Source organism: Rhinoderma darwinii, chromosome 3 (genome assembly GCF_050947455.1).
Source record: "Rhinoderma darwinii isolate aRhiDar2 chromosome 3, aRhiDar2.hap1, whole genome shotgun sequence".
NCBI classification, from domain to species: Eukaryota; Metazoa; Chordata; class Amphibia; order Anura; family Rhinodermatidae; genus Rhinoderma; species Rhinoderma darwinii.
The window spans coordinates 231,415,860-231,438,240 of NC_134689.1; the positions used below are offsets into that span (position 1 = coordinate 231,415,860).

The window sequence follows — 22,381 nt, forward strand, 5'->3', positions numbered from 1 at the left end:
GATGTGGCAGACTTCACAGAGGATTTGCCACATATTTCAGCTTTTGCATTGCAAAGGCTGAAATCCAAAGTGAAAATCCGCTGCTTCCCGCGAAAAACTGTGCATGCTGCGGAATGTAAATTCTGTACTGCAGGCCAGTTTCCACACTGTTATTTTCCGCAAAATCTGCACTAAGTTACTTAAAAAGCTATAAAAACCAGAGGAAAAAAGTCTGCTGCAGATTTCCATTGCGGCCTGTCCACAGTGAAATTCCGCAGCAAATCCGCAACATCTGATGGTGCCCTTAAAAATACATTGTAGTGAAGGGAGCATGCCATACCTGAACCCTACATGTCCCAGTGTAATAACTATCTTTTCATTTCTATGTGTAGACATGGAAAAACTTGTGCTGTTGTTGGTTCTTTTCTATATGTAAGAGCACTAGTATTACATGTAACATCTGGTACTTGAAAAAGAAAAACTTTTTCGTTCAGCTCACCCTTGGCAATTGGACTGAGAGGCTTGCATGAGGTGATGCACGGAGCAGTACGCTGAACCGGTTTCAGGTGCAAACTTGTATACTTGGAAAAGAGGGAAGCTCTAGCAACCGCATAGTAGATAGAAGTTAAAAACGTATATGTGCACTTATGAAAAATGGAAGAAAACCGCTGACGCGTTTCGGGCACCCTGTTTGTCCTTTTCTTCTATTTGTCGTTTTCTTCTATTTATCACACGTGCACATATGGTTTTTATCATGTTTTTTCATTAAAAGTTCATTTTTAACTGCTATCTACTATGCGGTTGTTGGAGCTTCTCTCTATTCCATGTATACAAACATCTGGTACTGCAGTAACTCAAACTATAGCAGGACAGTAATAGACTGGTATTATACATCTATAGACTGTAATATCACAAAGTATTTACTGGATTATTGTACACTAAAGTCAGCCATGAAAAACAGATCAAATATTGTATTTTGCACCACATGGCAACACTGTCAAGATATCAATGTATTGTCTAAGCATATTACACCTTTGTAAGTTGTGGCTTCATAGCATTCACAGCTTGTACAACATTGAGTCCTGACGACTTATTTCTACACCATGTTTTTATTTTATTCATTAAGCTATTTACTTAGGGCCCATTTACATACTCTAGTCCGACAGCTATTATCCCATCTCTAACTTTAAAAAGGCGTGCATTTACCATTTAATAGTATGTTATATAATGTGTGGCATAGGACTTGTCTTTAATGCTATTACATGATGCATTTACTGTATGTTAGAGTATATGCATTTTAACTTACCACAAAGTAGTAGAGCAATGAAGATTTTACCATAAAGCCGTCCTTGCACTCTCCCACACAGACATCTACAAATCCAGCATGCTGGCTTTGCTGGGCACTACCCATTTCACACACAATTCTAGAAATGTTTAAAAGACAATAAATGAGTATGTGAAATAATATCTGAAATTATCAATAGCCTTTACAGAACAATATGGTAAGTGACACATTATTAGTATAATGCTTTATAGAGTCGTTTAGTAAGACATATGTAGAAGACCTACTGTACAAACAGATATATATGTCGAATAAAAAAATAAAAAGTACACATAATAATTTAATAAAAATGCTTAATTGTTTTTAGCAAGCAAGCGTCTGGGTCCCTAGACGTATTATTATTTGAAAATTTTTTCGACATTTTGCTGATGCAACTGTAGGGTCTGATCCGTAAATACATGTACGTGGCTTTAATGACCTGAATACAGCAGTACATGGATCAAACCCTTTACACGCAGCAGCAAGCAACAGAGATTTCTACAGTTAACAGTATAAGTTGACTGGAGAATAGGTGTTTAGTACTAAGGAAATGGAGGGTTTGACCCCCAAAGAGTGATATAAGTTAAATATTCAATATGCAATTGATATAATAGGGTTATATATAAAACCGGTAAAATTGTGTAATTAAGACTTATAAATTGTGTTTTTTATGTATTTTATAAAGCTTAAATCATTAAATGTAGGAAACATATGCAACTAATATATTGTATTTAAATTCCTATTAGTTTTCAAGATCTCTGCTTTCTGTCAGTAAATTAAAACAGATATGTTTCAGTTCAGAGCCTGATAACCTATCCTGATCATGGCCAACTGACACAGGTGCACAGCTGGTTTAGTGTATCAGTGCTCTCTTTTAACAAATGGAGAACCTATCGGCCATAATTGGTTCCGTTTTTTAGACTCTGTACATAAACCAATATGTTTCCATTCACTGACAGCAAGTAAAGATCCCCAAAATGATGAAGAATTAAATTATAAAGTATATCAGAAACCTGCATTATGCCTCGTGCATATCATATTGCACGCTGTATAGTTGCATGTGGAGTTCAGTATCTTGGGAAAAGATTTTCCCTAGAAGCGCTGAAAATAGGGATTGTAGGAGAAAACTCAGTCCCATGTACATTATCTAATAGAGCATGCTGCAGTATCTGCATTTAAAAAAAATCTCCATATTTGCATGGAATACATTTCCACCATACTCTGGGTTCTTTCCATATTTTATAATAAATTTCCTCTTTTAAAAGTTTAGCCATATATGAATAGAAACCACAACTCACTGCTCTGCGGGAATATATTCTTCTATTAAAGGCGTACACTTGACTTCTGCAACTTTCACGTTATTCTGTATTTCCCAAAACTCCAGGCCTAAATTTTCTCCTCTAATTGTTACTTTTGTGCCTCCATCACGGGGACCAGTTACAGGAATGATCTACAAGAAATAAGAAAATAAATAAACCTTTCATGTTTGTAAATGTCAATATATTACGAGTTAGAAGGAGCTGTCAATGAGTAACAATTCAATCTTCCATCCTGACCTAGACACGTCTGAGCTACTCATTCCATAACCTCAGTTGCCCTACAAAACACAACATGCACAATTTACTAAACAATGGTATAATCCTTTGTAAAAAGAATAAGTTATAATCGTGACACAGAAAATTAAAATTCCCATCTCATGATGAGCGAACATACTGAAGAAAGTTGAGGTTATGGAAAAGATGTAGATTTTGTAACATCCTCTTTTCCCGTTGCCGTAAGCCAAACACAAGCCCTTGTAGGTCTAAGCACTGAGTGCATAATGAGCTCCCCGGTGGAAGTCTGCGGCCCCTGAGACTTGTGATAAGCTTTTATTGAGCTCTGTAGCCTCCAACTCTTCTGCAAGCATTGCTAACCTTTATAGGATGTTATTGAATACACTACACTTTGATGGATTGCTTCCCAACTTATGTTTTAATTAGTACAAGAGTGAAATGTTTTAAAGGAATTTACCATTAGCACCTTCCTATAAGTAACTTAACTTATAATATTAGGCTTTAGGTTTCAACTTCTGATTGGTCCTCAGTGTTAATATGATTTACTCGAAACCCTTTCGAATCTTGTCCTTCTCATTGGTATTAGGTTATTAAGGGGAAGGGGACAACAGGCTGGTGCATATTTAGAGCAAATACTTCTATGAGAAGAAATGTCACTGTAGTTAAGTCTATAGGGAACAGTATAGCAATGGCTATGAAAATGACGTCATCCTACCATCCTCACACTGGCCATATTTGTACTCTAGGATCTAGGTTTTCAACTTATGGTATGTATACCTCAGGGGGTATACTCCATGTCTGTAGGGGGTACACATGTCACGTGTTGTGTATGTTATTGTCTTGGGGGTACTTTGATGTAATTTCTTTGAGTTGGGGTAACTTGGGACAGTGCTTAAACACTGCTCTAGTGTGACCACATGATGTTTCTTATGATTTACATACAATAGAGTTTACATAATTGGTGTAAAGAGTTTTTAAATTGGTAATAAATTTGTTGGCAGAGAATATGAGAAGGAGTAGAAGAAAAAAGTTCACACTCTCGGACATTTGAATGTCATAGGCTGTATTTGAATAGACTACTGTATTTATAAAATATTGATGTAAAGTGAGTAGATTAAAATACACAGTCATGTAATGTTTAAAGAGGCTCTGTCACCAGATTTTGCAACCCCTATCTGCTATTGCAGCAGATCGGCAATGCAATGTAGATAAGAGTAACGTTTTTATTTTTATATTTATGCAAATGAGGCTTGCAAAAGTCCAACTGGGCGTGTTTAAAGTAAAAGTCCAACTGGGCGTGTATTATGTGCTTACATCTGGGCGTTTTTACTTCTTTTACTAGCTGGGCGTTCTGACGAGAAGTATCATCCACTTCTCTTCAGAACGCCCAGCTTCTGGCAGTGCAGACACAGCCGTGTTCTCCAGAGATCACGCTGTGACGTCACTCACTTCCTGCCCCATGTCCTGCATCGTGTCGGACGAGCGAGGACACATCGGCACCAGAGGCTACAGTTGATTCTGCAGCAGCATCGGCGTTTGCAGGTAAGTCGATGTAGCTACTTACCTGCAAACGCTGATGCTGCTGCAGAATCAACTGTAGCCTCTGGTGCCGATGTGGCCGACACGATGCAGGACCTGGGGCAGGAAGTGAGTGACGTCACAGCGTGATCTCTCGAGAACACGCTGTGTGTCTGCACTGCCAGAAGCTGGGTGTTAACGAACAGAAGTGGATGATGCTGATTCGTCAGCATCACACACTCCCATTCCTAACGCCCAGCTAGTAAAAGTAGTAAAAACGCACCGATGTATGCACATAATACACGCCCAGTTGTACTTTTACTTTAAACACGCCCAGTTGTACTTTTGCAAGCCTCATTTGCATAAATACAAAAATTGTCATAACTTGGCCAAAAATGCTTGTTTTTTAAAAATAAAAACGTTACTGTAATCTACATTGCAGCGCCGATCTGCTGCAATAGCAGATAGGGGTTGCAAAATCTGGTGACAGAGCCTCTTTAAACAATCACTGGCACTTGTGGCATGGAATCAGTGCAAAAATAAAATCTGGGAATGCCCGCTTCGCAGGTATTTCGTAGTGGCTGAATTTCCTTTTTTAGAGCCTTTTAAAGACAATAATAGGAAATGTGCCCCTGTATAGCTAATTTTCAGACATTGGCTCATCTCTACTTTTGTGTTTAGTGATAAAGTGGGACAACAACCGTTCTTGTACCCTACGGCAGACATACCATTACGAACTTCCCCTAAATTATTTGTAATAATTTCGCCAAAAAGGTCACAAATGTGATAAAAATGGTTTATTGTGTTATCACTATTCGAGAAGTCAGCTTAGAAAATGCAGTTTAATTAAGAGACATTTCCATGCTAATATCTTGCTAGCTCACTGATAATGTGGCATGTACGTTACAGTTTAATAATTAATGGGCCACGAGGAGACTTATCCAATATCATATATTATTCAATAAACTAATTTGATTCATTCCTAATCTATCTGAATAGGACTTTAGTTACATTAAACATTTCATAAAACACCCCATATTCCCCTATTTCATCTTATTCTAGGGCATTTTTCATGCATTTGCCGGATATTAAGCAGAGTATAATTAATGGAGGCCTATTATATCAAATAAGTGCTAATAGAGGAATTAATTGGCATTCATTTTATAATTATGAGTGAAAGTTCAGCAGCTACATCTTGGCCGAATTTTCTTCATGGAGAATTTAGCTGTTTTCTTAACTGTGCAGTAATCTACGGAGCCAACATGGGAAGTGGTTGCACAACAGGATACTCAGATTGTTCCTGATACAGCTGACAATACATAATCATCATTGCTTATTATCAAAGGCTTTTAAAGTGCCAGTAAAGATGTGCATTTTACAGTACATATACTAGAGATGCAGGTAAAGGAAAAGTTGTCATGAAATATCTACGTGTCAATATAATAAGGTGATTGAAATACCCTAAGGTGACGCTAATGAACAAATAAACGAGTCTCTTATTACAATTATACTATATAGCACTGAAGGTCAAGGCTTGAGAAAAATAATTAACCTTAACATACTGAACATTAATAGAGGCTCAACATCCAAGATGGAAATGAAATAACTAAACTTACTGTCATTACACATCATCATGCATTAGTTTTATAGTTTTATACCAACTTGAAAACTAAATCTATTATTAATTCATCAATATACACGTAATATCAGGATAGCATATTATTATAGTATATTGGGGCTGCAATCTCAAGAGCAATGCAGTGTTCTCATTCTAGATGCCCTGAGCTGTGTGCAGCTATTTCCAACTAGAGTGCCCATGAAAAAGTGCAGGTCAAATAGTAGTGCCAGCACAGTAATGGGTTGAGTAGCCAGGAACTTTGACTTCTGAACCACACTGTGTGGTCACCCTAAACATTTGAGAATCACAAATATTAATCTATCTATCTATCTATCTATCTATCTATCTATCTATCTATCTATCTATCTATCTATCTATCTATCTATCTATCTATCTATCTATCTATCTATCTATCTATCTATCTATCTATCTATCTTATCTATCCTCAACATTGAAATAGCAACACCAAGAAAGGCAAGCCGTAAGTTTATGCAAATCGAGGAAGTAGCAGATGTCGCTAAAATCTGCAAATGATCAGATTTTAAAGCACCTAGCTCCAATCTGTGGCATCTGGAACGGGCATAAAAGCCACATTAAAAGCAAATCTTTTTAGCCACATGAAACCTCAAAAATTGTATCAACTGGTGTGGGATGATTGTGAGATGCCTCCTGTTCATTGACGTGCCAGTTATCGCCACTTATAGCAAACTGAAAGGGACAGAATCCTTAACCTGAGAGACCTTGGTTCATCACTGTGGCAGATCGCTACGCATCTAGACCTAGAAGTCAGCACTGTTCAACTTTGCGTGTCCCTGAGGTTGGGAGAACAACAATAACCAGGAATGACAGCAAGAGGTGCGTGGAGGTGAACATATGTATGGATACATTGTCTGATTAGAAGAATGGAGCGTAGTGATCCATTCTGTACTGCAAGTGAAATTGGTTGTCACATCCCAAGCCTAGGGCGGCAACTAATGTCACTACAAACCATCAGAAGGCGTTTGCACGACATTCGGCTACGAGACAGATGTCCAGCTGCAGTTGTTCCATTGTCCAAACGCCACCACTCTCAAAGGCTATCATGGTGCACAGCAAGACAGCAATGGAGGCTGGAATAGAGGTCTATCATCTTCAGTGATGAGTGCCGCTTTTGTCTCGTACACAATGATATCCGGAGAGTGGTCTGGAGACAACATGGGCAATGCTATGGAAAGGCCTTCAAAGGGAACGTTACACCGGTAGCCGGACACCTCTAGTCTTCATTTCAGGTACACTAACAGCGCAGCGGTACATTGATTTGGTCGTGGAACCAGTTGTACGGCCATTTTTCCAAGGTGTCCCAGAAGCCGTTTTTCAACAGGACAACCCCAGGCTGCATATTGATAGGTACTGTGAGCAGATTGCATGGCGTAAGGGTGCTACCATGGCCTGCAGCATCACCAGACTTGTTTCCAAAACATTCCTCAGACAATCATTAATAACCTCATTGATAGCATGCCAAGGCATGTAAGTTCGTTTATTCCTGCGTGCGGCGCTCATACTCGATACTGAATAAATCAAGATATTTCGAATATTTTGTTTCCGTTTTTTTATCATTTGCGTATGATTAACATGTCTATCAATTTGTGATATCCAGAATTCCAAAACCATTCCTTCTTGATGTTGCAATTTCAATGTTGAGGAGTCAACCCATCTATCTATCTATCTATCTATCTATCTATCTATCTATCTATCTATCTATCTATCTATCTATCTATCTATCTATCCATCTATCCATCTATCCATCTATCTATCTATCTATCTATCTATCTATCTATCTATCTATCTATCTATCTATCTATCTATCTATCTATCTATCTATCTATCTATCTATCTATCTTATCTATCTATCTCATATCTATCTATCTATCTATCTATCTATCTATCTATCTATCTATCTATCTATCTATCTATCTATCATTAATACTGTACATATGTCCAGTTGGTCTTGATAGGCAATGTGAGCTGAATTATTTTATTTGTTGTGAATTGCATGTTCTATGCATGTATTATATATAAGGTCACTAGAATGTAGTCAATAAGACATCACTTATGAAGTCTTTTTCTCAGACTTTGGCAATCTTGCTGGTTGGGATCGTTGTAGATGTCTAAAGGATCTTTAGGTTCACCATTACACATGTGGATTCATATATGATATATATTCATTATATTCCATCAACAAGGCTGCCAGAAGTGTTTGATGATTTGCATTCTAGTCACATACATAAACAATCATTGTCATCTTTAGGGTAAAATTGATTAACCTCCATTCATTGAATTAATCCTGTTTTCAGGATGAAGATATCAAAAATAGTAATATCCTTGACAAGGAAGGATTAAACTGAAAACAATCAGCTATTCAAATGACAGTGGCAATCCTTATAAAAATCTTTACATAAATCTACTAATCTTAGAAAAAAAAAAGGAAAAAAAATTCCATTTAAAACCTAATGCAACAAGTCTACAGCAGGTCTGTAAATAAAGTCAAATTACAGCATGGATACAAAGGTAAAAAATGGGATTTTCTTTTGTTACTGGCACAAACATTTCTTCTAAAGGAGTTTAGTAACCAGGACATGGACAAAAAGTAATGGCGTAGTGTCAACGCTAAATAGGAATAAATTACAATTATTATAGGAAATGGAAAAAAAAAATTGAGGCTTAAATGTTCAAGTCTGTACTTTAATTGGAAAGTGAATTACAGTTCAAACACAGGGTTTATGAAAGAGTAGGCGTCCACCAGCTACAAAGTCTGCGGAGGTGCTGTTGCGTTGAAATAAATACGCCGGATCATAACAAGCTGTCAGACTTTACACCCACTGCTAACAGCAGCATAATGTTACAGCTTTGCTTGTCATCTTCGGGAAGTAGTTTGCTTCTAGGCAATTTTATAGTGCTCTAATTTCAAAGAGTGTCAATATAAATGTAGTCATCAGTAAATAACCTCGACTGATTATATTTTCTCTCCACCCATTTCATTGCCCTGTATACAATATTTCTTCAGGAGGGAATGAAATAAAAAAAACATGAATATTTCCAGACTTGTTAGCTGCAGTGTATACAGTATATCAGTTTGATCACCTGCATTCTAATGGTGCGAAGAACATAACTTAACACTTACACCACTTCAAAAAGCCTCGCAAAATATTTGCCATACACTTGAAAGCATGATAAAAATGGTCAGTAATGCTGGGAATGATACATTCAATGCAGCAGGAATATGAATTACATATACACTGCTTACCTGGGTTATCCTGGGATTTTCACATTTTGCATGGGTCTCTGATAGCTCAAGCCACGGTTTTTCTAAGGTTGAGCAGTGCTGTTTGAGTGTACATTTAGATTCTCCCGCACACCAACCACATTCAAAGTCGGGATCGGCTTTTAAGCACAGGCCGCAGCTAGGTCTGGTAGCACCGCACTTGTACAGATGCACTAAGTTTAATAGAAAACAAAGAAATGAAACATTCCCGCTGATTTTGCAATAGTAAATATATTTACGTAATGTTCATGTAATACTTGATTGGGCAAAACACTCACAAAGGAGAAATCCAGTCAAAATGATCATCTGATATGTCATAGATATATGCTTAGGTCTGTGATTATAGACCACCACTGATTTCCAGAATGAAGGGGCCCAATAGAGTTTAACCCCTTTGGCACTGCTCAGGAATATAACTTTGGGTTAGCAGAGTCTACAGTATTTGCCTACTTGAAGGGATTATCTATTTTAAAAATGATGGTCTATCCTTAGGACAGTCCATCAATATTAGATCGGTAGGGGTTCGACTCTCAGCACCCCTACCGATTAGCTATTTGAAGGGGCCACGCTGTGCGAGGTATTGCAGCGTTGTTTCATTCAAGTGGGACACTGCTTATTCGCCGGGGTGCCGAGAGTCTAACCCCCACTGATCTTATATTGATGGCCTATCGTAAGCATAGGCCATCATTTTTAAAATGCCGGATAAACCCTCTAAGACTGAGCGGATTATATTTCCACTCGTGAACACACTGCTCCGAGTACTCTTAAAAAAAAATATATAAAATATAAATATGCAAAGATCCTCTTGTGTATGCTCTTATATATAAAAATAATGGTGGCCCTAAGGGCATGTTCAGTAGTGGTGGACAATGTGTGACATGCAGATTTTTTATGGCTTTAACAGCAAATTTGATCCATTGCAAATGGTGAATTCCACAGGGAGAATACGCTTCTTTGTACAAAAATGAGCATATTGTGGATTTGAAAATCCGCAGAATGCTCAGATTTCATTGCAGATTTTTTCTCCTACATGTGGTTTTGAAAACCCCATTTACATGTTTTGTACTGTAAATTGCTGTGAATTTGCGATGTAGACTCTGCACTGCAAATCCACAGAAAAATCCACCACATCGGAAAGTGCCCTTAGAGTTATTGTCACCCTCACCCAACATTCCCCTAATTCTATATAGTCTTAATAACAAATATACTAATGCCGAAACTTATACCCCGATGCCACCTAGAAAATTCTCCTATTTAAATAGTTCTACAAAACTTACCAAACTTTCACCAGTTCATAGTACAATAGGGGGATGCAAAATTATTTCAAATTAAACCATAGATGAAACCCACAACAATCAAGTTTAGTACAGATGTCTCCATTGTAATATAACAAGGCATACTGGTTGCTTCAGATAACAACCATCTATTTTTCTTTGCACTATTAATATGCTCAAAAGTAAACCTCAAGCAGTGTCCTCTCAAAAGGAAGTAAATCTTCACGTTTTTAAAATAATTCATTCAATGGCTATCAATACCTAAGGATTCGGGCAGGGCTTATGGTCTGTACTTTATTGATACATGAAAATACTACTCACTTATAAATTATTGCCAGAGCATTTTGTATAGACACACGATTTCACAGAGTGACGTCCATATTTTTCTATCCTGAATATATTTTAGCTGAATATTGAGTGTTTTGATGGTGAGTGGATATACTAACGGTAGTCAAAGAAAATAAATGATATGGAAATGTGTGACTGTGGACTGATTCAATTTCAATGAGAGTTGTAAAAAAATGAGTACTGAAAAGGTTAGGCATATGATACTTATGAACAGTAGATAAGTGACATTGCTATGGAAACTATTTCCTAGCCCAAACTGAAGTTCCACTTTACCTTTGTTCAGAGCTGGATTGTCGATGCTGAAATCCCAATTCCATACCACAGTCAGCTCCACTGGGAGACTGTCAATCTCCATACCTTCGTAGTCATACTTAAGAGGAGGAAAAAAAAAAGAAAATTTGGAGTTAAGAGGTCCTTGAGATGTATTTCTTTTTTAATTAAGAATTACACGTCTCAGATGGAAGCTACAGAACTGTATATATCAATGCTTTTGGGATCATAGACCAGACAAATCCCATACCAAGGACATCAGAGCTGAGAACCAGTGTGAAGGATAACAGTTTGAAAGGAACACAACGCTGACATCAAAATCCTACAACAAATTTAACCAATAAACCTTCTTTGGGAGTTTCTTTTTTCCCAACATTGCTTTGAAATGATAAACATGTTAAAAAAAAAAAATATTAATTTTACCATTGAAATACATTTTTCACTTTTCTATGTCTGCTAACATTTCCAGGCACTGCAACGTTTCCCTATCTGGCAGGGATCTGTGGTGCAGTTCATCCTGCGCTTCCAGATTCATGAATATAATGCCAGAAAACAACAGCCAGAATTACTGTGATAATTACACAGCCAGAGAATTATCAAAAAGAGACAGGGAATGGCAATGCTAATGTACATGCCATTCAGGATCTGTAGCAAGCTATGACAACCACTATGAGCACTTTAATGGCTGCCATTAGTGATTATCAGATTGGTAATAGCTGAACGGGATATTTTTACATTTTTCTTTTTTCATTTTATTGGGAAATGCTCCTTTGAACTTGAAACTTTTAAATATTTTAACTAAAATATAGTGTTGTAAAATGATTACTCATAAAATACCACATTCCAGAAATACAGATGTAGCAGAGTTGCATTTGTCATTTAGCTGTTTTATTTGTGCATCAGGATAACGTAAAAGGCTAACCGGCAGTGCTATAAAAAACAACAATAACACATTAATATCTAGGTACATTGTGCCAAATGACAACCTCAGCTCTTCTGCATTGACAAACACAGCCCTGCTAGTCAATGAGCATTTCTGTTTCCTAGATTACTTGACCTATATATGTGTACAGTGATGCTGTTCACCATTCAGCTCCATCCACTGTTTCTCCACAAACATATTACAGTAATTCATTGCATTAAATTAAAAAAACAGCCAAAAACTGCATCAAAATCTGCATCAAAACGGTGTGTGTTATCCTGGCCTTAACCGTATACTGAACCATAGCTCTAACCAGCACTAGGAAGAACAGTGTGAGCACTAAAGATGCCTGAAATAAGTTTATTTTCAACTCAAAACCAAGGAGACGGTGTATATTTCCCATAACACACTCTGGTCGATGCATTGTAGAAGGAAAACACACGACATAAATAATCTCTAGAGGAATTATTTAACAATACATGTATTTTTTTTACGTTTCCTCTGAGATTTTGGAAGGTTGAAACACTTGTCAAGTAAATAAATCTGGTAAATATTGGGTTTGCAGTGAAAGCCTTTAAAAATAAATGACATCTAATACAATTACTGGCCTACATAGGAACAAGAGAAACACATGTACGCCTAATGAGAAGGAGTGTGCACACTAGTTTTTGCCGCAGGGCTGCCATTATCTGCTGCTCTATTGTTTAGTTCAGTCATTGTAAAGCCATGAAGCCAAATCAACCCTTGGGAAAGTGAACATTTTCAACCCATAGGACACATAAGCTATCTAAAGCTTTTATTTATTTTTTTATGTCAAAAGGCTACACCAAAATTGCATGGAAGGAAACGTATATAATTCTTTTTTAGATCGTACTTGGTATAGCCTAAGACATGTAGATGATGTACCAATGTGATATAAATAAACCAATAGCCAATTCTGTGCCGTATTAAAGACAATTACAAATACTTTTTTAGAAAAATCGGATTGATATCACAGGCTAAGAAGAGGACTGGCATGGTGTAAATGACCCCAAGCTACTTTTCCTAATTTTTGCTGGCAGCACAGTGCCAATCCAGCTCCATGCTGTAATGTCTGACAATCTTCAATGTCTTTACATTTTTGGGGTTGTCAGATGTCACTTTTGTAGTAACTAGGTCTTCAGCTCAGGCCAGACTTATCACTCAATTGATGGCAGAGAAGGGGCAAAGAGACTTGTAAAGACTTTAGGTTAACCATATTTAAGACAAACAAAAATTGTATTTGAGAATGGTTAATATGTACATTTATTTCCATTTTATTTATGATTTTAGCATTGTTCATTCTGGGCCTTTCTAGTTTATGAAAATTGCATTAGACCTAGAGTAATGACTGAAAGGAAGAACAGTCTAAAGCTTGAGAAAGGCTCTATTGTAAAGCTGAAACGTTGCACTTGATTGATGGATCAATAAAGCACTCTTTTTGCTATATCGCTGGAGTGCTGCCTGATTTTTTTGATTTATCGGTTTGGGTGAACTTGGTCGTGTCCCTGGAGGACTTGGACCCCCCACTATCACTATTTTGGCTGTGCGGCTGACATTTTTTGTATAGATAGATAGATAGATAGATAGATAGATAGATAGATAGATAGATAGATAGATAGATAGATAGATTGATAGATAGATAGATGATTGATAGAATAGATAGATAGATGATAGATAGATAATTACATACTGTATGTAGCGTCCACGGCCGCGGACCGTCGGGATTACTCACCCCCCTGACGGCCACAGCCATGGATCTGTGAGCGCTGGCCCGCATCTCCTCCCCAGGAGACGCCAGCGCTCACTTCCGCTCCGTTCTGCTGTGTCCCATGATCACCCTGGACTATAAATAGAGCTCTGCCCTTTCACTCATTGCCTGAGCGTTGTTGTGGTTACCCGTGTTAGTCTTGCAAATGGTCCCTTAGTGTTATCCTGTTCCCAATGTTCCCGTACCTGCTACCTGTATCCTGTATCCCATGCTATCGTTGTTCCTGTGCCTTAGAAAGTTGGAGTCGTGTTGTGCCATCGGTCACACCTGCTGTGTTACACCATGCCTGGTGTCTACTGCCAAGGTGCCATCTGAGCCTAGCCGTTACTGCTGTCTGGACTGCTACAGGTACCCTTGTGCTTGGACTATATAGACATTGACTTGGTACACTGTTTGGCCAGCTGCTATCCCGCTATGGCGGTATGGCCCAGTGGGTCCACATACCCACAGATCGTGACACTGTAGATGATAGATAGATTGATAGCAAGATAGATAGATAGATAGATAGATAGATAGATAGATAGATAGATAGATAGATAGATAGATAGATAGATAGATAGATAGATAGATAGATAGATAGATAGATAATGTGTCAACAGAAACATTTACAGCCCCTTTAATTGTTTAATCTGCAAGAACAATAATTATATAAATTGATTAAATACACATAGTGTGGATAAAAATATTTAGGCCGGGCTACATAATGGAGACTTCTAAAAGAATCTATTTTCTTATCACAATCCAGTGTAATCTTTGTATGAAGAGAGATGAAAGAACGTGAGCATTGACTGTGTAGTTTTGTCGGTTCGAAGGGAGCCATACGTAACCTGCTCACAGTCTGATTTCTTGTCTTTAATGCTCACTGAGGCTTACACGGGGAATCTGCCGCCAGCTGCCTCTTTACATTAGCAAATTATTCATGTAACAAAAGGCACTTTTCAGGAGGTACAGCTGTTCAAGATGTTCAGGCAGAACCTCCAGGAGGGAACGAAGTACAGAGAGAATAACACACAGGTCTGACTTGGGTACCATCCAAAATCTGAATCTACCTAAGGACCTATATAAGTACTAGCAGAAGATTAAGGGCCAGATTATTAATCCTGAGGGTAATTTCTTCCTACTAAAGTACAAGTGTAAAACTGTGCCATATACTGCGTAATAGGTATTATGTTTCATTTACTCATAGCCCTTTCGGCTTATGTTATATATTGATATACCACAGGAAATACCTGTCTCTACTGTACTTTTTCTTTTATGTTACATTTGTCATTCTAAGTCCTGCCTTATTGCCATGGTTTAACACGACGTCCAATTTTGGAGGGATAGGGTTGACATTTTACCCAAATCCCGCTGTCCCTCTTTGCTCTTTAAATATCCCTCCTGTGGAACGATAGATCCGAACTAATACACTTACTATGCATTGCTCCAGGACATGCCAACCTGACTCCTTACTGCATATTAGTCTTCACCCTCTATTATCTCTGCACTATGTATAATATATATATATATATATATATATATATATATATATATATATATATATATATATATACATATCTTATATTGCATAACCAGATGATCTTGAGGTGATGTGATAACCTGAAGACAGTTATGGACAGTCATGAAAATGGCATTGACCATCCATGATATTGGTTGATATTTTTGACTATGAAAGCACCACATGTCAGACAAAAAGTGAATTTATTTTATCAGAACTCATGACATTTTCCCACACAAAATGGGTATCACTGATCATAAGTCAAATTTAGGTGGGAGCAGGTTAGGAATATAACTTTAAAATGCTACTAAATATAAAGGAGGATGCACACATCTATAAATAAAAATGGTGGATATTCTCCCTTCCTCTACTATAACTTAGAACGCTACCCCCATCTACAGATAAATAAAAACGGAATCAATAATCCACCTGTGTAGGGCTCCACTGTCATAGGAAATCACAGCTTTAAGGCTGGAAATCCTGGGAATTCTACAGTCAACCCTCCTTGTCCTGAATTACTGTAAATAGAGATAGAATTGCAGCTTGGCAATCTCCTTATCCACGTGTGATATTGTAAATTATGTCTTGTAAACTGCTGGGATGGTGAATGAACTGACTGGGTAACTACAAGGCAGATGTGAACAGCATCTACTCTTCTTATATGGAAGCCTTGGTACTCAAAATGATATACTGTAAAATTAGGGAAATGCCTATTTTAAGTTAAACAGTATAATTATGAACAATAAGGTTGTTGAATTTAAAATGAACAAGCATGTATTTTTACATGAACATAAAGGGAATTTTAGTTTAAATAATCTTATAACATTACCTTACGTTACAGTTTCGAACAGGGGTCAAAATACTTGATAAATGGCATACAATGATTATATGCCTTCTACTGAGTGTACTGGAAGAGAGTGCAGGGTTGTGTGTAGGAGCCCTGCTGGGCATTCACATGTATTACCTTTCCTGGAACTGAGCTTATAAAGTTAGCCTTAGGGTCCTTTTAAACAGGCCGACATGGACCGTGAAAACGTGCGTCGATCACTGTGACAGCTTGTTGATCCGCGGTCGTTTGCTAATTTCAAAAGGAGCAATAATCAATTATGTATGGGGACGATTATGTATGTATTACAATCAATCGTCTCTATACATTTCCATTATGTCGGCAGCACATCTCCCTGATTACACAGGGAGATGAACTGCCAACTAGCGCCCATTTTATTGGCTACGTAAACGAGCAGATCAGCCGATGAATGAACGTTTGCTCAATTATAGACTGATCATTGACCTGTTTACACAGGGCAATGATTGTGAATGATCATTCATATGAATGCTTGTTTGCCTGATCATTGGCCCATGTAAAGGGCTGTAACAAATCAAATAAACCAGGCAACAATTTCTAACTGTGTATTGTATACAGGATTGAGTGTTATGCAAAACAATTGATTGCCACGCCTAGGGAAGCAGAAGATGGGACCTGAAACTAGTCTTCACCTCTGAGTGGCGATCTGGTCCACGACAGGTAGTAATGTAGCAGCCACAAAGACTTGCGGAGATGCAGCATAGCAATCGAGCTATACCGGAAACACCTTTTGAAGCCTTATACAGTATGTCTTTGGACATACGAGTTAAGCCATGTGGTAGAAGGTTGCCTCTCAGTTATCTATGGCGGCATTTTGTTGGTGGGACTGCAGAGTCCTCAGTCATATTGGCACAGCCAGGTTATTGTGGGACTCCCGTGGTGATTAAGGCTCCCAGCCTTGGAATAGGGCCACTTATGAAAGGTTGCAGAATGATGAAGAAACTTACACTACGTAACCTGGCTTAGTTTGATTTGCACTAATGCACCCGTTACTTACAGAATTCTCAGAGACACTCCTAAAGTTTCTGGATTCATTACTAAGTTACTAAATTACTAAATTACTGAAATGTTCACATATCAATGTAGTTCTGCTACTAAGCATACATTCCGAGTTTTTTGTCTAGGTCAAGTACAGATAGTAGTATGAAGTAAATACATTTCAATATACAACAAAAATGACACAAGACTTGCCTAAATCTGATTTCCAAGGACTACTTAAGAAAGAAAACTACAATAGGAATGAGTCTCATATCAGGTACGGCACTGTTATCAATCCACAATTCCTTAGTCATGTCTAATTATATATTTAGTTCTTATTCAATTACTCTGCATTTACTATATGTACCACAAAGAAGACATGATTACACACAGGAAAATATAGCCTTCAGCTGACATTTGAAATCAGAACAGAAAATTAAATAAAGGTCACCAAGACATCTGATGATTGGTAGGATTTAGAGATTTTTTTAAAATATATTAAAAAAAATCTGATTTAACTAATCTTATACTGAAATATGTCTTTCACTCTCTGAAGTATGGATTTGCCTAAATTTGCCCCTTTACTATTCTGAAGGAAGGGGTCTAAGAAGATCTATATGCTGGATTATGTATAATTGAGTGTTTTTACTCTCACCAGATATGTTTGTTCATAAAGTAAGTCTACCTCCAATACTTATATTTTATGGTAGAGACATAAAATATAACACTATATGATACATACCATCAAATATAAGTATTGGAGGTAGACTTACTTTATGAACAAACATATCTGGTGAAAGTAAACACTCAATTATACATAATCCAGTATAATGATGTATGCGGGCTTGACATGGGGAATGTAGGATGAGGAGGGGGTAAGGAACTCTATAACAATGCAAATTTATAGGTTATTTAGGGTCTGTGGAAAGATAAATTCCAACTACCATGGCTGTTTAACGCCTTCTATCAGTGAACAACTACAGTATGGATGAGTATCAGCAATAATGCCTTGAAGTGTTATAGATACTCATCCATAGTTATTTCAAGCTTTTTAAGTCCATGGCTTTCCCCTAGGATTTATACAGTTCCTCGGTCATTCAACGACTGCAGCATGTGAAAATAAACTTAAAGGAGATTAGAAGTGATGGCATATTAATAACATATGCCAACACTCACCGATTGGTGGGATCAGACTGTCAAGAACACCACGATCCATAGAGTAAAGGAGCCACAGTGCTAGTTAGGCACTCAAGCTCTTCTCTAGGGCCTATTCACTAGATGCAGTCAAATTATGGTTTATTGCTGCAATTACCGGCAAATGTGGCAAAACTCTGTGGTGTTTGCTAAATTGTAGCCAAACCACACTGTTTTGCTATGGCAATAAATAATACTAGTTTTCCCTGCAGAGGGGTCACTGTTGCGAACAGAGCCCTGTTGCAGTTCCCTGCACATTGTGTGGATGGGAGAATCACTCTGTAGAGAATAAGCTTCGGTCAGACCCACACCCATTATGAAGTGATGACATATCCTACCAATATGCCATCACTTTGTAGCATTAAAATACACCTTCAAGAGAATTCTCCAAAACAACTTGTGTGACCAATCTGATATATCATAAGAGCTGTCGTTCATTGAAGTGCATAGAACTTTTGGAAACATTTGAGGGTTCACAGGAGGTTTCTGTACCTCCCATTCACTTCAGTGGAGGATAACTATACATACATTGCTACTGTTCCATTAATGGATGGGTTGGCACCAGCTCAATCTTCAGATAACTATGTCACATAAGTATTTCAGATGATAATCCCTCAAATAACACTAAATAAACCTGTGTTTTCAAAGTATGATTTAAGAAATGTTTGACTAGAATATATGTGTATTAATTTAAAGTGTTAAGCAATTCTGATGTTCAAGGAGATCCTCCATAATAAAGCAACTGATTAAGACTCCAATAAACTTTACAAAACTAATCATGTAGTCTATAAAGCATCAGTAAGCTTTTCCCTACAGTATTTCCAGAAGAAGATGATCATCTGCCTTGTCTCGCAATTCTATTCTGCCCAAAGGCTGCGCTATGAAAACGGTAATTTGTACTTAATTTTTCAAGCCATAAACCCCTATGAATTTCCACAAGATGTTCACATTCCATTAACCTGTAATGCAACAGTGGTGTTTTTTTTTTTAATTCTCATTTGTATCAGCTCATAAAGTTCTACAATTGGTTTTTCATACAGACAATATATTTAAAAAAATATGCTAAATATTTTCAAATAATTGTTCAAATAATTGAAGTCAATTTGAAATTTTAGCAACTATTAAAGAAAGCTGAAACAATCTAATAGCAATAAAGCAATGTTAATAACAGTATTAAGAAAATACAAAACAGTATGAATATGCGAGGACAATAGACTCATTCATACCTCCAAGCTCTGATAAGAGAAATTATCAAATAGAATCTGTCACCAGGGAGACCCTTTATATAAGTACATCTGTAAGGAGGCAGCTGCTGCCAAGGCAAAAAAAAAGATCATGGGATGCATCAAAAGGAGCGTAGATGCACATGATGAGAACCTAGTTCTACCACTTCATAAATGACTAGTCAGACTATACATGGAATATTGTGAACAGATTTGGCCACCAGTGCACACAAAAGACATAGTCGAGCTTGGAGCAGTTTCAAAGGCGGACAAGTAAAGTAATATATGGAATGGCTGGACTACAGTAACCAGAAAAATTATTAAAATTAGGGTTATTTCATGATCTATTTATACCCAGAACTGTAACTATAACAAGGGGGCTTCCTCTAAGTCTAGAGGAAAGATGGTTTCTACACCAGCATAGAAGGGGATTCTTTACTGTAAGTGCAGTAAAACTTTGGATCTCTCTGCCAGAGGATGTTGTCATGGTGAATTCACTGCAAGAGTTCAAAAGGGGCCTGGATGTATTTTTTTCTTAAGTGTAATAATCTTACAAGTTATGGTTGCTAGATTAATGTAGATGGGTCGTGATCCAGGGATTTATTCTGCTATATTGAAAGCGGGAATACATTTTTTCCCTAAGATGAGGAAAATTGGCTTCTGCATTATGGAGTTAAGTGCCTTCCTTTGGATCAACATTGCAGGGTAATAGGCTGAATGGATGAACTTATGTATTTTTTCAGCCTTAAAAAACGATGTTACTATGATAAGATATCATTCTCCTTAGTGACCACTCCAGCCAGCCATCAGTATTATGGGAAATCTTTTATTTTGTTGCATGATCCCTGTTAGCGTTGCTGATTGGCCAAGGATGTAAAAAGAAAGTAAACTGCTGAATATACAATATATTAGAATATGTTTGCATAATTCTACCCCCTTTCCCTCTACCAGCAATTTAAGAGCTAATAAGTATGTGTAGTTGCACCCACTACTTACAGAGGACTTGTTAGCTCTCTTGACATGTATGTTTCTTTTTACAAATACTTGTATCCCCATGAAATAATAATTCTGGTGCATCTTTTTTTTAAGTTTGGATTTCTTACGACCATAGTGCCATGGTCCCAGCAACTTGCGGGTCGAAAGGTGGCCATATTTGCTTGAATTTCTGTGTCACGGCCAAAGTAGCCATCTAACCCTAGCCTAATGGTAACACCTAGTTGTTAGATAACAAAAAGATAAGGTACATTTCTTCTTTAAGAAATATTAACGTATGATATTAGTATGGAATTATTCTAGAATTTCAAAGTAGGACTATGATTAAATAGACAGTAGTAACAATTTGAATATATTTAAAAGAGAACTATCAACTATAACATGGATCTACCAGAGTACTGGAACACACAGTCTTATTATGGGGAGAACATAATGAATTAAAAATGCAGACGAACCCACTCTGTCCAAGATATTGCAGAAAATGAAATACTTACAGAGGTATTTTGGCACTGAACACTTGAACTGTTGAACCTTAGTGCTGGAACCCTCTGCTCATTTCCCTGGATGTTCAGGATGCACTCATAGCCTTTCTGACCTGATTGGGGCTGCGGTAAGTTCTTTGCTTTTAAGGTGATAGGTTTAACAATATCAACTGGAATCAGGATCCTTTCAGTATGAAGAAGCTGAGGACACTCCTGGAAGAGAAGAAAATAATCACATCGTAAATTTTCTTAATGTACTTAACAATACCACAACATACAGTACCGATCCCCTGAGATTGTATGTATACATGTAGAAATATTTCACAGTTATTATTTTGCATAGATGGAATGTAGCCGCTTTTTAACATCTTGAGTTGCCTTTCTACAACTATCATACTAATTCTGTAGACTGTAATTAAAAAAGTAGCCAGAGCATTCCATTACTTATGGCAGTAGAAGGAAATGACCATACTTGTATGATATCCATTATTCTTCTTAAGTTGACATTTCCAACAAAAAACACATTGACCATCTTCCACTACATCTTGTTTTCCATGTAACTTAAAGTTCTATTCTGCAATTCTTCATAGCAAATATGTGTCACATCTATTCTGAAACCACAATAACTATGCTGCTGTCTTCAATAGAGGTGTTTGCAACACTATGATTACAGGTTCATCCCTCATGGAAAACAATTATAACCAGCAAATCGAGAACATAATTGGAACTCTCAGTGCAACAATTATAACATTTTCACACATGTAGCCGGACCATTCAATCCTCTTTTACCTTTGGAAGATGCAATTAAACATTCTAAATGAAACATTATACCATAGGAAAATGTATTTAACATAAGCTACCATTACAGTCCAGTAATAGCAAAGTAAGTGGAATATCTTGAACTTATTACAGGCTTAAGTTGATTTTATAAAGAGGAATGTTTGTGGTGAAAAAATATGTCAAAAGGCTTAATTGTAAGATACAGTACAATTGTACTCACTATAGGGACAATTGCATAGAAAAAAATGCATCAATACAATCTAGAAGCTGAGAAAGTAATACAGACTAGAGCAAATATCTGTATGGAGTTTGTATATTCTCCCCTTATTTGCGTAGGTATCGGTTTTTTGGATTCCTATGATTTTAGCCCAAGTCTGTGTATCCGAGCTAGAGGACCCTATTGGGGAGAGCGACTGATGTACATGACGCCAATTTCTGTACATGTTGCGGGAATATGCTACTACATTAGCAAAGG

At 37.3% G+C, this 22,381-nt stretch overlaps 1 protein-coding gene across 1 annotated transcript in view; it reads right to left on the bottom strand.

Annotated features, from left to right (window-relative positions):
- PLXNA4 (plexin A4) overlaps nucleotides 1-22,381 on the bottom strand; it is a 715,975-nt gene that overhangs the window by 142,232 nt on the left and 551,362 nt on the right. The window contains exons 10-14 of the mRNA XM_075857507.1: nucleotides 21,139-21,339; nucleotides 11,186-11,282; nucleotides 9,273-9,463; nucleotides 2,599-2,750; nucleotides 1,286-1,403 (exon numbers count right to left, since the gene is read on the bottom strand). Coding sequence (XP_075713622.1) covers nucleotides 1,286-1,403; nucleotides 2,599-2,750; nucleotides 9,273-9,463; nucleotides 11,186-11,282; nucleotides 21,139-21,339 — 759 coding nt within the window. The remainder of the gene's footprint in view (nucleotides 1-1,285; nucleotides 1,404-2,598; nucleotides 2,751-9,272; nucleotides 9,464-11,185; nucleotides 11,283-21,138; nucleotides 21,340-22,381) is intronic.